Source organism: Balaenoptera physalus (assembly GCF_965194825.1).
Source record: "Balaenoptera physalus genome assembly, chromosome: 10".
NCBI classification, from domain to species: domain Eukaryota; kingdom Metazoa; phylum Chordata; class Mammalia; order Artiodactyla; family Balaenopteridae; genus Balaenoptera; species Balaenoptera physalus.
The window spans coordinates 42,868,050-42,880,635 of NC_138889.1; the positions used below are offsets into that span (position 1 = coordinate 42,868,050).

Here is a 12,586-nt window from a genome sequence, read left to right on the forward strand (position 1 = left end):
TTAATGAATTTGGTAAAGTTGCAGGGTACAAAATTAATGCACAGAAATCTCTTGCATTCCTATATACTAATGATGAAAAATCTAAAACAGAAATTAAGGAAACACTCCCATTTACCATTGCAACAAAAAGAATAAAATACCAGGAATAAACCTACCTAAGTAGGCAAAAGACCTATATGCAGAAAACTATAAGACACTGATGAAAGAAATCAAAGATGATACAAACAGATGGAAAGATATACCATGTTCTTGGATTGGAAGAATCAAAACTGTGAAAATGACTATATTACCCAAAGCAATCTACAGATTCAATGCAGTCTCCATCAAATTACCAATGGCATTTTTCACAGGACTAGAACAAAAAATTTTACAATTTGTATGTAAAAGTCTTTACAAAAGACCCCAAATAACCAAAGCAATCTTGAGAAAGAAAAACAGAGCTGGAGGAATCAGACTCCCTGACGTCAGACTATACTACAAAGCTACAGTAATCAAGACAGTATGGTACTGGCACAAAAACAGAAATATAGATCAATGGAACAGGATAGAAAACCCAGAGATAAACCCACGCACCTATGGTCATCTTTGACAAAAGAGGTAAGAATAAACAATGGAGAAAAGATAGCCTCTTCAATAAGTGGTGCTGGGAAAACTAGACAGTTACATGTAAAAGAATGAAGTTAGAACACTTCCTAACACCATACACAAAAATAAACTCAGAATGGATCAAAGACCTAAATGTAAGGCCAGACACTCTAAAACTCTTAGAGGAAAACATAGGCAAAACAGTCTATGACATAAATCACAGCAACATCTTTTTTGACCCACCTCCTAGAGTAATGGAAATAAAATCAAAAACAGACAAATGGGGCCTAATGAAACTTAAAAGGTTTTGCACAGCAAAGGAAGCCATACACAAAACGAAAAAAACAACCCACAGAATGGGAGAAAGTATTTGCAAATGAAGAGACTGACAAGGGATTAATCTCCAAAATATACAAACAGCTTATGCAGCTCAATATCCAAAAACCCAAACAATCCAATCAAAGAATGGGAAGAAGATCTAAATAGACATTTCTCCAAAGAAGACATATGGATGGCCAAAAAACACATGAAAAGATGTTCAACATTGCTAATTATTAGAGAAATGCAAATTGAAACTACAGTGAGGTATCACCTCACACCAGTCAGAATGGCCATGATCAAAAAGTCTACAAACAATAAATGCTAGAGAGGGTGTGGAGAAAAGGGACCATCCTACACTATTGATGGGAATGTAAATTGGTGTAGCCACTGTGGAGAAGAGTATGGAGTTTTCTTTAAAAACTAAATATAGAACTACGATATGATCCAGGAATCCCACTCCTGGGCATATATCCGGAGCAAACTATATTTGAAAAAATACATGCACTCCAATGTTTATTGCAGCACTGTTTACAATAGCCAGGACATGGAAGCAACCTAAATGTCCATAGACACAGGAATGGATAAAGAAGATGTTGTACATATATACAATGGAATATTACTCAACCATAAAAAAGAATGAAATAATTCCATTTGCAGCAACATGGATTGACCTAGAGATTATCATACTAAGTGAAGTAAGTTAGACAAAGACAAATATCATAAGATATCACTTATATGTGGAATCTAAAGAAAATGGTAGAAAATTTGAAACTTATTTACAAAACAGAAACAGACTCACAGACTTCAAAAACAAACATATCGTCACCAAAGGGGAAATGTGGAGGGGGGATAAATAAGGAGTTTGGGATTAACACATACACACTACTATATATAAAATAGATAGTCAACAAGGACCTACTATATAGCACAGGGAACTTTACTCAGTATTCTGTAATAACCTATATAGGAAAAGAATCTGAAAAAGAATGGATATATGTGTATGTATAACTGAATCACTTAGCTGTACACCTGAAACTAACATAACATTGTAAATCAACTACACCCCAATATAAAATAAAGATTAAATTTTTTAAAATCCAGTACTTATCAAATTAAAAACTCTCAAACTAGGAATAGATGGGAACTTCCTTCTAAGAATAATCCACATCTAACATCATGCTTAATGTATGGGAGACTGCATGCTTTCTTCCTATGACTGGGAACAGGGGAAGAATGTTTGCTCTTGCCACTGTTATTAAATATTGTCCTGAAAGTTCTAGCCAGTGCAATAAGCCAAAGAAAAAACTAAGTTTTACCCATTGGTAAGGAAGAAATAAAACGTTATATTCATAGTAACATGATTCTGTATTTAGAAAATTCCAAGGAACCCTTTAAACATCTACTAATAAACAAATTTAACAAGATAGTAGGATTCAAGATAAACATATAAAACTCAATTGTATTTCTACACACTAGTAACAAACAATCAAAAATGAAATTAAGAAAATTATTCCATTTATAACAGTATCAGAAAGAATAAGATATTTCTGAATAAATTTAACAAAAGAAATGCAAATCTTGTACACTAAAAACTAAGACATTGTTTAGAGACAATAAAAGTCTAAATTCCATGTTCAGATTGAAAGACTCAATATTGTCAAGATGGCAATTCATCTTTTAAATGCAGATGACAATTTCCCCCCAACTGATTGATAAAACTCAATGCAATCCTAATCAAAACCCGGCTGATGTTTTGTGGGGTTTTTTGGTAAAAATTAACAAGTTCATCTGATATTTATATGGAAATGCAAAGGACTTAGAGTAGCTAAAAAGTCTTGAGAAGAGCAAAGTTGGAGGATTTATGCAACCCAATTTCAAAACTTACTATAAATTCGTAGTAATCAGGACAGTGTGGTGTTGGTGCAAGGGTAAGCACATAGATCAGGGGAACAGAATTGAGAGCCCTGAAATAAATCCTTATACTCATAGTTATTGATTTTCAACTATAGCCTACGAATCATTTATCTTGTATTCCCAGGACCCACAGTCAGTCTCTGGCACCTGGTGGGCACTCAGTGGAAGTATCGTGAAGGTAATGAATTTTACGTGCTCACCTTCACCTACTCAGAACTAACCAAATCTGGGACCGAGAGGTTTGCTGCACTTCAGATGGAGGAAAAGCACCAAGAACAAAGGGCACTCCTAATCTTGTGTCCATCATCAGAGGTGTCTCCTCTGGCTGCTTAGACAGACCTGTCTATGGAAACTCCCAGGCAAGTTTGGCTGCCTTAGGACAATAGTTAATAACCAGAAGCTCGTCCTTGGTGATAAAGTAAGCTGCATCAGAGTTAATGGTGCTGTTCCTGGCATGTTCCTCAGAGCCAGGAGTGTAGCAGGTTCAGCATCATTTGACACATTCCACCTGGTCACGAGCAAGAATGAAATGAAAGATGTGAAAAATACTTCTGAAGACTGAGAAATACTTCCATCTCAAAAGCCTAAGAATGTTGCTTTAAAAAAAAATTTAACTTTAGGGAGTACTCAGGAAACTGTGCTATTGAAGCTATTTAAGTACAAACAAGAAGACAGGGATGGGGGACTTCCCTGTTGGCGCAGTGGTTAAGAATCTGCCTGCCAAAGCAGGGGACACGGGTTCGAGCCCTGGTCCGGGAAGATCCAACATGCCGTGGAGCAACTAAGCTTGTGTGCCACAACTACTGAGCCTGCACTCTAGAGCCCTCGAGCCACAACTACTGAGCCCATGTGCCTAGAGCCCGAGCTCCGCAACAAGAGAAGCCACCGCAATGAGAAGCCCTTGCACCGCAATGAAGAGTAGCCCCCGCTCGCGGCAACTAGAGAAAGCCCACGCGCAGCAACATAGACCCAGCGCAGCCTAAATAAATAAATAAACAAACAAATAAATAAATAAATAAAATTTTAAAAAAAGAAGACAGGGACGCTTTAGAAAGGAAGCACCAAAGACAGTAGCCTTAAGTAGGGAAGTTGAGGTCCACGTGCACTGAGACACCCTCCCCATAGCTGAGGCTGTTACTGGTGATAGGACACAGGAATCCGTTGTGCACGCTGCTCCTTATCCAACATGGGACCCAGTCAAGACTGATTGACAGGAAGGTTAGTGTGCTTCTGTGGCCGTGGTGGAGCATGTGTCAAGGGACGCCAACGCCCAGTTCTGTAGCAACATAAACAAAAGTGAGAAAGAAGAGAGGAAGGAAATAGGGTAAGAAAAAGGAAAAAGAGAAAGAAAAGGTGGGGACAGATGGAGATGGAGTGAGGGGGAGGCAGGGAGAAGACAAAAGTACATGTGTAATCTTAGAATGCGCTCTTAGAATCCCGTTCACTGTAACTGACAGTTGCCTTACTTAAGAAGGAGAGAGAAGACACCAATAATATAGGATTGATATTTACCTTCTGAATCTTTGTTGTAGAAAACACCATGTGGATGCAAGGAGTAGGGTCGGGAAGCAAAGTTCTTTAAATGGATGACAATCACATCACCCACTTCAGCTCTCAAGATGGGGCCCAAGAATCCAAGCCAGGGAGGTTTGGGGATCTCCGTGGAATAGGTCTCATCTGTGTAGTGTCTGTAAACAGCCTTTTTGTAAATACCGCCTATCCTTTTGGGTCCTCTTTCGAGAAATAAGGTTGCGAGTCTAAAAGTAAGAAGGAAAATATTTTATAATTGAAATTAAAAGAGAAATCCTAATAGCTTACCTTAATAGTCCATAAAGTACTTGTAAGCATGATTTCTCATTTGGTGTTCACCAAAACCCTTCAGCCTCTGTAAAGTTGGTAAGATTATCCTCACTTTATTAGTGAGGAAATGGAGCCTAAGAGTTAAGTGACAAGCCAGAAACAAATAGTATTCATAACCAAACTAAAACAAAACCAAAATATTCTAAAGTCACACTGTCCATTTGCCCCTTTTCATTTAGCAAACACTTACTATGCACTTACCGCATTCTCAGTAGGAGTCTATGATCTAATAATGAAAAAATTAAGTAACTACACAGAGCAATATATGATTATGTAAGTGCCAATTGAGTGGTTGATGCAATGGATATTGGCTCAGTTTTTCTAGGAATATATTTGTTCACAGAAGGAAAAGATTGCTGTGGGTCAAAGAGGTCAGAAAAACTTCATACAAAATGCAGAAATTAAGGAGAAGTAGGATTGGATAACAAAATGGAAAAGTTGAGGACACTAAGCAGGGACAGAGCATGAGCAACAAGGAGGAAGAAGTATGGGTGATATGGGGGGAAAGCAAGTTATAGGCTGGGGCAGAGTTCTGGAAGGTGAGTAGCGAGAAGTGTGGATGCGTGTAAAATCTGGGGAAAGACTGGTAATGAACTTTATCATATGGTTATCATAGGTTGAAGAATTTAGAATTTAGAATTGATCTTGGAAGAACTGAGGACTCACTGAGGTTTTTCATAAAATGGGTGACATGATAATCAGTATTTAGGAATGATCCTTATGGCAGTGGTGTGAAAGTTTTAGAGGAGTCAGGCAAAGGAGATAGCAAAGATGGGGGCCAGGGAGGTTGTCAGGAGATTAGGAGGGTGTGATGCAATAGGGAAAAAAGGGATGGATATGAAAAAACAGAATTCTAGGACTTAATATGACCAGATGCCCTCCTGGGGTGAGAGGGAGACTCAGTCCCGGGGTTTGGGAGCCTGAGACAATAGCAACAATGGTGACACTATTTTGCAGGTGGTCATACCATCTTCTCCTGGGAGGTGGAACCCCCTTCCCCGCTCTCAATCTATGTGATTAGTGCTCCAATCCCAGAAGTACTGGCTTCTGCTTGAGCAATAGCTCCTGGGTGCAGCCATTCCAATGAAGCTGAGGCAAGAGTCAAGTCCCACTCTGGCACACACTCCTGCACACATGCATGCATTACTTCTCAGTCATTCAACAAACTGTAAGTATCTCAAGCCCTGTACTCAGTCCTGGGGATACAGAGAAAAAATGCAAAGACTTGAAGGAGCTCTCATTCTAGAAGGAAGAGTTATTGAAGCCAAGCAGGACCCTATGGGGACTTACCAGTGACAGACCCCCGGTGTCTCCCACCTCTTGTTTGTAGAAAAGCTTTAGCCTCCTGGGCCTTCCCCAAGTTCCAAAGAGCAAAGTTAATCAGAGAAGTGAGAAAATGCAGAAACAAAGGAAAACAGTCAAACAAGACAAAAGAATAGTTTAGCCAGGAAACAAAGTCAAGGACTTTTAATTCCTCCCCGGGTGCTATAGAAAATGTCCTGAGCCATATCCTTGAGTTCTTTTGCAGATACTAAAACCCCCACCAGGAGGAAGAAGTTAACTACATGCTGACCACCAGCACGTCAACCCCAGACCAGCTGGAACCAGGAGGCTGATGATGTCGACTCCCGAAACACCACCATTACCTCACCACCAACCAGTCAGAAGGATGTACACAAGCTGATCACACACCCCTCGACCTCACCTTTAAAAACCCTTCCCTGAAAACCACTGGGGAATTTGGGTCTTTCGAGCATGAGCTGCCCGTTCTCTTTGCTTGGCCCCACATTGAGTGCCTTGCAATAAATGCTGTACTATCCATCACCACAACCGGTATTAGTAGATTGGCTTTGCTGCACATTGGGTACGTGGATCCACGTTCGGTGCAGTAACATAATGAGAACACAGGCGTGTAATCTTGAGTGTAAGACAGATCAGATGAGGTTTCCTAGATGAACTAATGCCTAAATATGGTCTCAAAGAGCAAAGAAGAGTTACCCAAGCAAAGAAGATGGAAAGGGCTGATAGAGCAGACATTTTGCCAACTCTGCACCCACACTACATTCTTTGGTCTAAGAGGACACATTTCCCATTCTCATTCTATATATGCTTTGGGTGGGGCACCACACCCACCTCCAGCAATGGCGCAAGTGACTCACCCTAACCTATTAGCACACCAAGCCCCCTCATACATCGGTGGAGGGAGGGCTTGTGATCCAGGCCTGGACAATTGGTGTAATTCTTCCCCCAACCAAGCCACCCTGGACCACAGTGATTAGTTCAGGGACAGCTATAGAGTGGCTGATTGCTTCAATCTGAGGGAAACTAGGGACTTGTGAAGGATCTCTTTTTTGTGCACTTGGAACTGGGGATGTGAGTCTAGAGCTTCTGGCAACCATATGGCTAATCCAAGGAGAAAATCTGCCAGAAACTTGTACGTTCCTCTAATCTCTTAAATTTTGCTATTTACTTCTTCCCTCTAATCAACTCCTACTTGCTTCCATCATGATATTCCTCTTCATTTTTCTCTTTCCCATTTATTGCACCTTCTATTCTCTTTTAATCACTTATAATAATTCAATCATTCATTAAAAAAAAAATATTAGGTACCTACCAGGTGTCATTCAGCACTTCTCTTTCTACTCTTCTGTGCTACTCCCATTCTTTTTCCTTTTTTTTTTTTTTTCTCTTTCAAATTCTTCCCAATAGAAATTTATCCCAGCCATTCCTAAAGGGTGTGATCCAGTGTTTTTAACAGAGTAATCAGGCAACCCACCATGGGTCAGAATGAACAATTCTTGCAGTTCTGTTCATTCCAGGTCCACAAAGAGTGTCAGAGTAATTCTATGAGGGCTAGACCAGTTGGATGTAAAAGACCTAAGAAGATCTGCTCTATGACATTGCAACCCAAACAGTTGTGAGGCAACTCCAGACTCCCAGCTTCCTCCAGAGTGCCCTGCACCAATTCTTCCCCTGCCTCACCACTCCCAGTATAGGGCACACTTTCCCCCTTTGATTCCTCTCCCTCATCTGAGTCAGAACCCTAGGCAGATGCCCTGATTCAGGTATCCTTGTCCTGTCCCAGGTCCCAGCCTCAGACATCAGTACACAGAGCTATAAAGCCTTAGATAGTTGGGGTTCAGTCTGTAGCTGGATCCAAGCCACATTCCCATTCTGTCCAGAGACAGACCCAGGAGCAGTGGTCCTCCTGAGGTAGACATATTTCCTGGACCAGAATATATAAAGTTTATACCCATGTATGACTGTCTCCCCATGATAGGACAAGCACTTGACAACTTACATGACTACTGTGGATAAAGATCAAAAGGAACACCCTCCCTGCCCCTGCAATAGTGTCTGTCTATCCCATCAGTGCACATCACACCTTTGAGAACTCTCCCAGAGTTCTCACATGCATCTCCCCTATTTCAGTCCTGTGATGAGCTTGAAAACTGTTCTGCTGACTTTCAACAAGTACAGATTGAGGACCTAAAGCATGTGAGGTGCAGGGCTAGGTGTTGCTTAGATAAAAATATGAACAAGACCCAAGGGACAAAGACAGTATTGGCTGCACAAGAGAGACGAATAAGAATTATAAGAGGAGAACAAATGCCCTGAGAATTTAGGAGAGAGAGAGAGACGATGGGCTCTCCAAGTGGAAGCGTTGGCTTGAGCAAGGGGGTAGGGGGGCGGGAGAGGAATTAGAGGTCAGTACTCAATGGGAGTGAAATTGTAGTGAACTGTGAATGCTGCATTAAGGCATTAGTATATATTATATCTACAATTAATAGCCCCTGAAGATTCTTGAGCAGGGAAATTTGACCATATCTTTGTTTTGGGAAGACAATTTTGGTAGAACCCCATATCTGACTTCTCTTCGTTGTACCCACCTATCTGATTTTGCCCACATGCTTCTGCTCACTTTATCAAACTCCTTCCTGAGCTTCCACCTCTGAATACCAAGCCTACATAGTTGACCAAGGCTCTGTTTACCTTCATGATTGATTTGGGGGATTTTCTTCCTTGGTGTCTGACCTGAGCTGACCTGACCTCAACTTAGCTGAGCCTCCCTTTCCTGGTGGCCCAGATATGGTATCTGCTTGCCCTGTCTGATCTGGTTCTTTCTTTGGCCAACTTGGGAAGTTTCACTGTCTCTCTTTACTTCAACATCATGTTTTTCCAACTTTCGTCCCCTCCTCTTTCCTCTTTCTGGGTCCTATCTCAGCAGAGAATTCCTTTTTTTTTTTTTTTTTGGCTGTGCGCTCTTCGGCTTGCGGGATCTTAGTTCCCTGAACAGGGATTGAACCTGGGCCATGGCAGTGGAAATGCTGAGTCCTAACCACTGGACTGCCAGGGAATGCCCTAGAATTCCTTTGTTGATGGAGCCATACCAGGTCTGATAGTCTCTGTATCAACAATGGATTTCTGTTAGCTTCATTAAGCATGACAGATCAAAAAACAAAATAACAGGTATTTTCAGGGCTTCGTGTTCATCTCCTTGAAGATATTATCAAATGATCGTACACCAGTGATTCAGACACAAGCTCCAAAGCAGTTCCTGCAACAAAGTTCCCAGCAGTCTCTAGTATGAATGGTAGTTTTGCCCACCCTGCAGACTTTTCAGGATGATGGAGCCAGAGATCAACGTGCTCCTCTCCTCTGCACGCAGCCTCTCCTCCAAATAAGCGTTGAACAAATGTTTTTGCAGATATCAGTTGAAGGAGTCCCAATTTATTTATCTGCCCAGAACACCAGATTACTAGCTTGCCGAGGCACACTCATGTGCCGACCCCACAGAGCCCTTGGTGTGGAGTCAGTATGGGCGGAGGTTCCTGGGACAAAGGAGGAAGACATTGTTCAGGCCCCCACAGAGAAGCCAGGGATGGGCCTGACCAGAGAAAGGCCAGTGCTCCAGGAATCACAGGGCCAGTCCTCCCAGAGGCAGCAAAGCTCTCTCACCCAGATGCCAGGCCCAGCTTCCAATCCAGATAATGGAACCAAGAACACAGGAATCCTGACAAAAGGGTCAGAGAATTATAACAATGATCTTGGTAGCAAAAGTCTGAAAAGACAAATTTCTTCAGCTGGTGACTGGGAAAATAAATTATGGCACAGTCATACCACTTAGCCATACAAAAGATTTAGGTGTTTCTACAGGTAGCAAAATGACATGATCACCAAGATGCTAAATGGTAAGAGCAAATTGCAGAACAGCATGTAAAGTATGATCCCATTTGTGTGTGTGTTTCTAACAATGTACATATACATGCAAAGAAAACATTTGGAAATACAGCCAGGGAAACCATAAAGTGTAGCTTTGGGGACATGGGACTGAGGCCACAGACAGGAGCAAGAAGGGACGAGAAGTTTACTATTACTCACCCTCTACCGTACTGTGGGAATGTTTTACTCTGTACCATTGTACTTACTTTCATAATAAAAACAAGCTCACATTTTATTTAGACAAGAGGGTCCAGGCTGTTTGGCTACTGAGGGGTCAAACTTCTTTTTCTTGTGTGCCTTCTACCTCTGAAAACACAGCTGCCACCACAAAGTGTGCTGTGAGAGTGAGAGCTCCTTCCCTACAGAGGGGATTGGCATCCTGACCAGGGAGCACAGCACCTGCTCAGCCTCTGGTTTGACAAATCCAAGTCCACTATCTAAGCATCAGGACCAAGGTCTTGGGGACACTTGGGTCTGTGCACACGAGGTCTTCTGCCTCTGTGTATCCACTGAGCCTATCTGCGTCTGCCCAGGAGCAGGAGTTCACTTCTTCTGCTCTACAAGGCAGAAGCCTACATTTCCATGTGCAAGGGAATGGGATAAAAAGTCTGGATGCCTGACAATGGGGCTTTATGATAGAGGCTCTTGTGTTTCCCAGTCTCACTTGCAGCTTGGATGGTCATGTGACATAGTTCTAGCCAATGAGATGTAAGCATATATCACTCCCTAGTACTTCTCTGGACTCAGCTGGTAGAGACCCTTTCTGTCCTTTGCTCTTCCCATTATCCATGGCCAAAATGAAGACATGACCACTGGAGCTTTAGCAGCCATCTTGAGAGAATGAGGAAGAGGGTCACACCCTAGGGATGGTCAAGTGGAAAGCCAAAAGAACCTGGGACCCTGAAGTTGCCAACCTCTGGACTTCTTTTTTGTAAGTCAATAAATAGACTTAACCCAGTGTTTTTCGGGCTTAAGAAAACAGTGTTTTTCTGTTAACTAGCAGCTGAATACAAGCCCTAATTGAACATAATGTTCAGAAGAAGAAGGAAGAAGAGCAGAGGGAGAACTGAGTCATCCTCAGGCTGGCTAATTAGCCCCAGAGTAGGCAGTGTTGCCTGGCTTTACACTGGTCACACAGTAAGTCAATGACAGAGCAAGGATTAGATTCAGAATCTCTGGTGTCCTCTCTAGGTTCAGCCTGAAGGGTAAAAAGCAATAATGATATTATTCATAGGAGCTTGTCATTCCAACAGGCTCTGTGGGAAAGATGGACATCTGACCCTCCTCACTTCTCTACTGCAGGTTCCCAGCATGTGTGTCCATGCATGCACACACATATACCTACATGGAAATGCGTGCTGAGCAAGAGTTCCTTACCATGAGTTGTCTGGCAAAGCCACCTTAACAACAGGCGAGCATATCGGAGGGAGGGGAAGTGTTTGCTGCCTTCCTACAACACATTGCATATACTGTGTATTTTAGCACTGAGTTATATATCGACCTGTTTTTGTGCATTCATGGATGTGTGTCATTCTTATCACCTAAACAGCCAATGGTCACTCCAAGAGAGACTTAGGTTTTCTAACGTAGTTGTTCCTAAATGTCCACTCATGTACCAACAATATCAGAATTATCTGAGACATTTGCCAAAAATGTCAGGTCCCATTTCAGGACAATTGAATCAGACTTTCTGCTGGCAGGACCTGTGATATCTTTATTTTTCCTCACCAAAGAGTTCCTACAACAGGGCATTCCAGTGCTTGCCCATTCTGATTTTTCTTTCCTCCCAGGAAAAGGGGAGAGCAAAGAGCTTTCACAGTTAGGTGGGGCTATGGGATTTTGGCAAATGGGCTATGAGTGGAAGTAATATGTGTCACTTCTGGACCAGGGCATTTAACTGCCATTGCAAGACTCCTCACTTCCTCTGCTGTAGGGGAAGCCTCCAATGAAGATAGTAAGATCTCAAGATCCAAGCAGCCTGGCTGCTAGTTTGTTTGGGGATGACAGCTGTCCTGGAGTCATTGGTCCACTGTGAACCAGAGTGGATGAGAAATACACCTCTGTGATATCAAGCTCCTGAGATTTGGGGCTTGTTTGTTTCGGTAGCACAACCTGACCTATTCTGACTAATACAATTCCAACGTGCATGCAAGTTTGGAAATCACATTTCTGTAGTACTTAGCATAAAAACCATAGTAACTATTTGAAACCATAAGAACTGTTTAAATCCATAGAAACTATTAAAAATGGAAAATGTAGGGGAGAGAAGCAAGAAGAACTACAGTCCTGCAGCCTGTGGAACAAAAACCACATTCATAGAAAGATAGGCAAGATGAAAAGGCAGAGGGCTGTGTACCAGATGAAGGAACAAGATAAAACCCTAGACTAACAACTAAATGAAGTGGAGATAGGCAACCTTCCAGAAAAATAATTCAGAATAATGATAGTGAAGATGATCCAGGACCTCGGAAAAAGAATGGAGGCAAAGATCGAGACAATGCAAGAAATGTTTGAAAAAGACCTAGAGGAATTAAAGAACAAAGAAACAGAGATTAACAATACAATAACTGAAATGAAAAATACACTAGAAAGAATCAATAGCAGAATAACTGAGGCAGAAGAATGGATAACTGAACTGGAAGACAGAATGGTAGAATTCACTGTTGTGGAACAGAATAAAGAA

At 41.8% G+C, this 12,586-nt stretch overlaps 1 protein-coding gene across 1 annotated transcript in view; it reads right to left on the minus strand.

Annotated features, from left to right (window-relative positions):
* HEPHL1 (hephaestin like 1) overlaps positions 1–12,586 on the minus strand; it is a 108,916-nt gene that overhangs the window by 76,952 nt on the left and 19,378 nt on the right. The window contains exon 2 of the mRNA XM_082409877.1: positions 4,333–4,577. Coding sequence (XP_082266003.1) covers positions 4,333–4,577 — 245 coding nt within the window. The remainder of the gene's footprint in view (positions 1–4,332; positions 4,578–12,586) is intronic.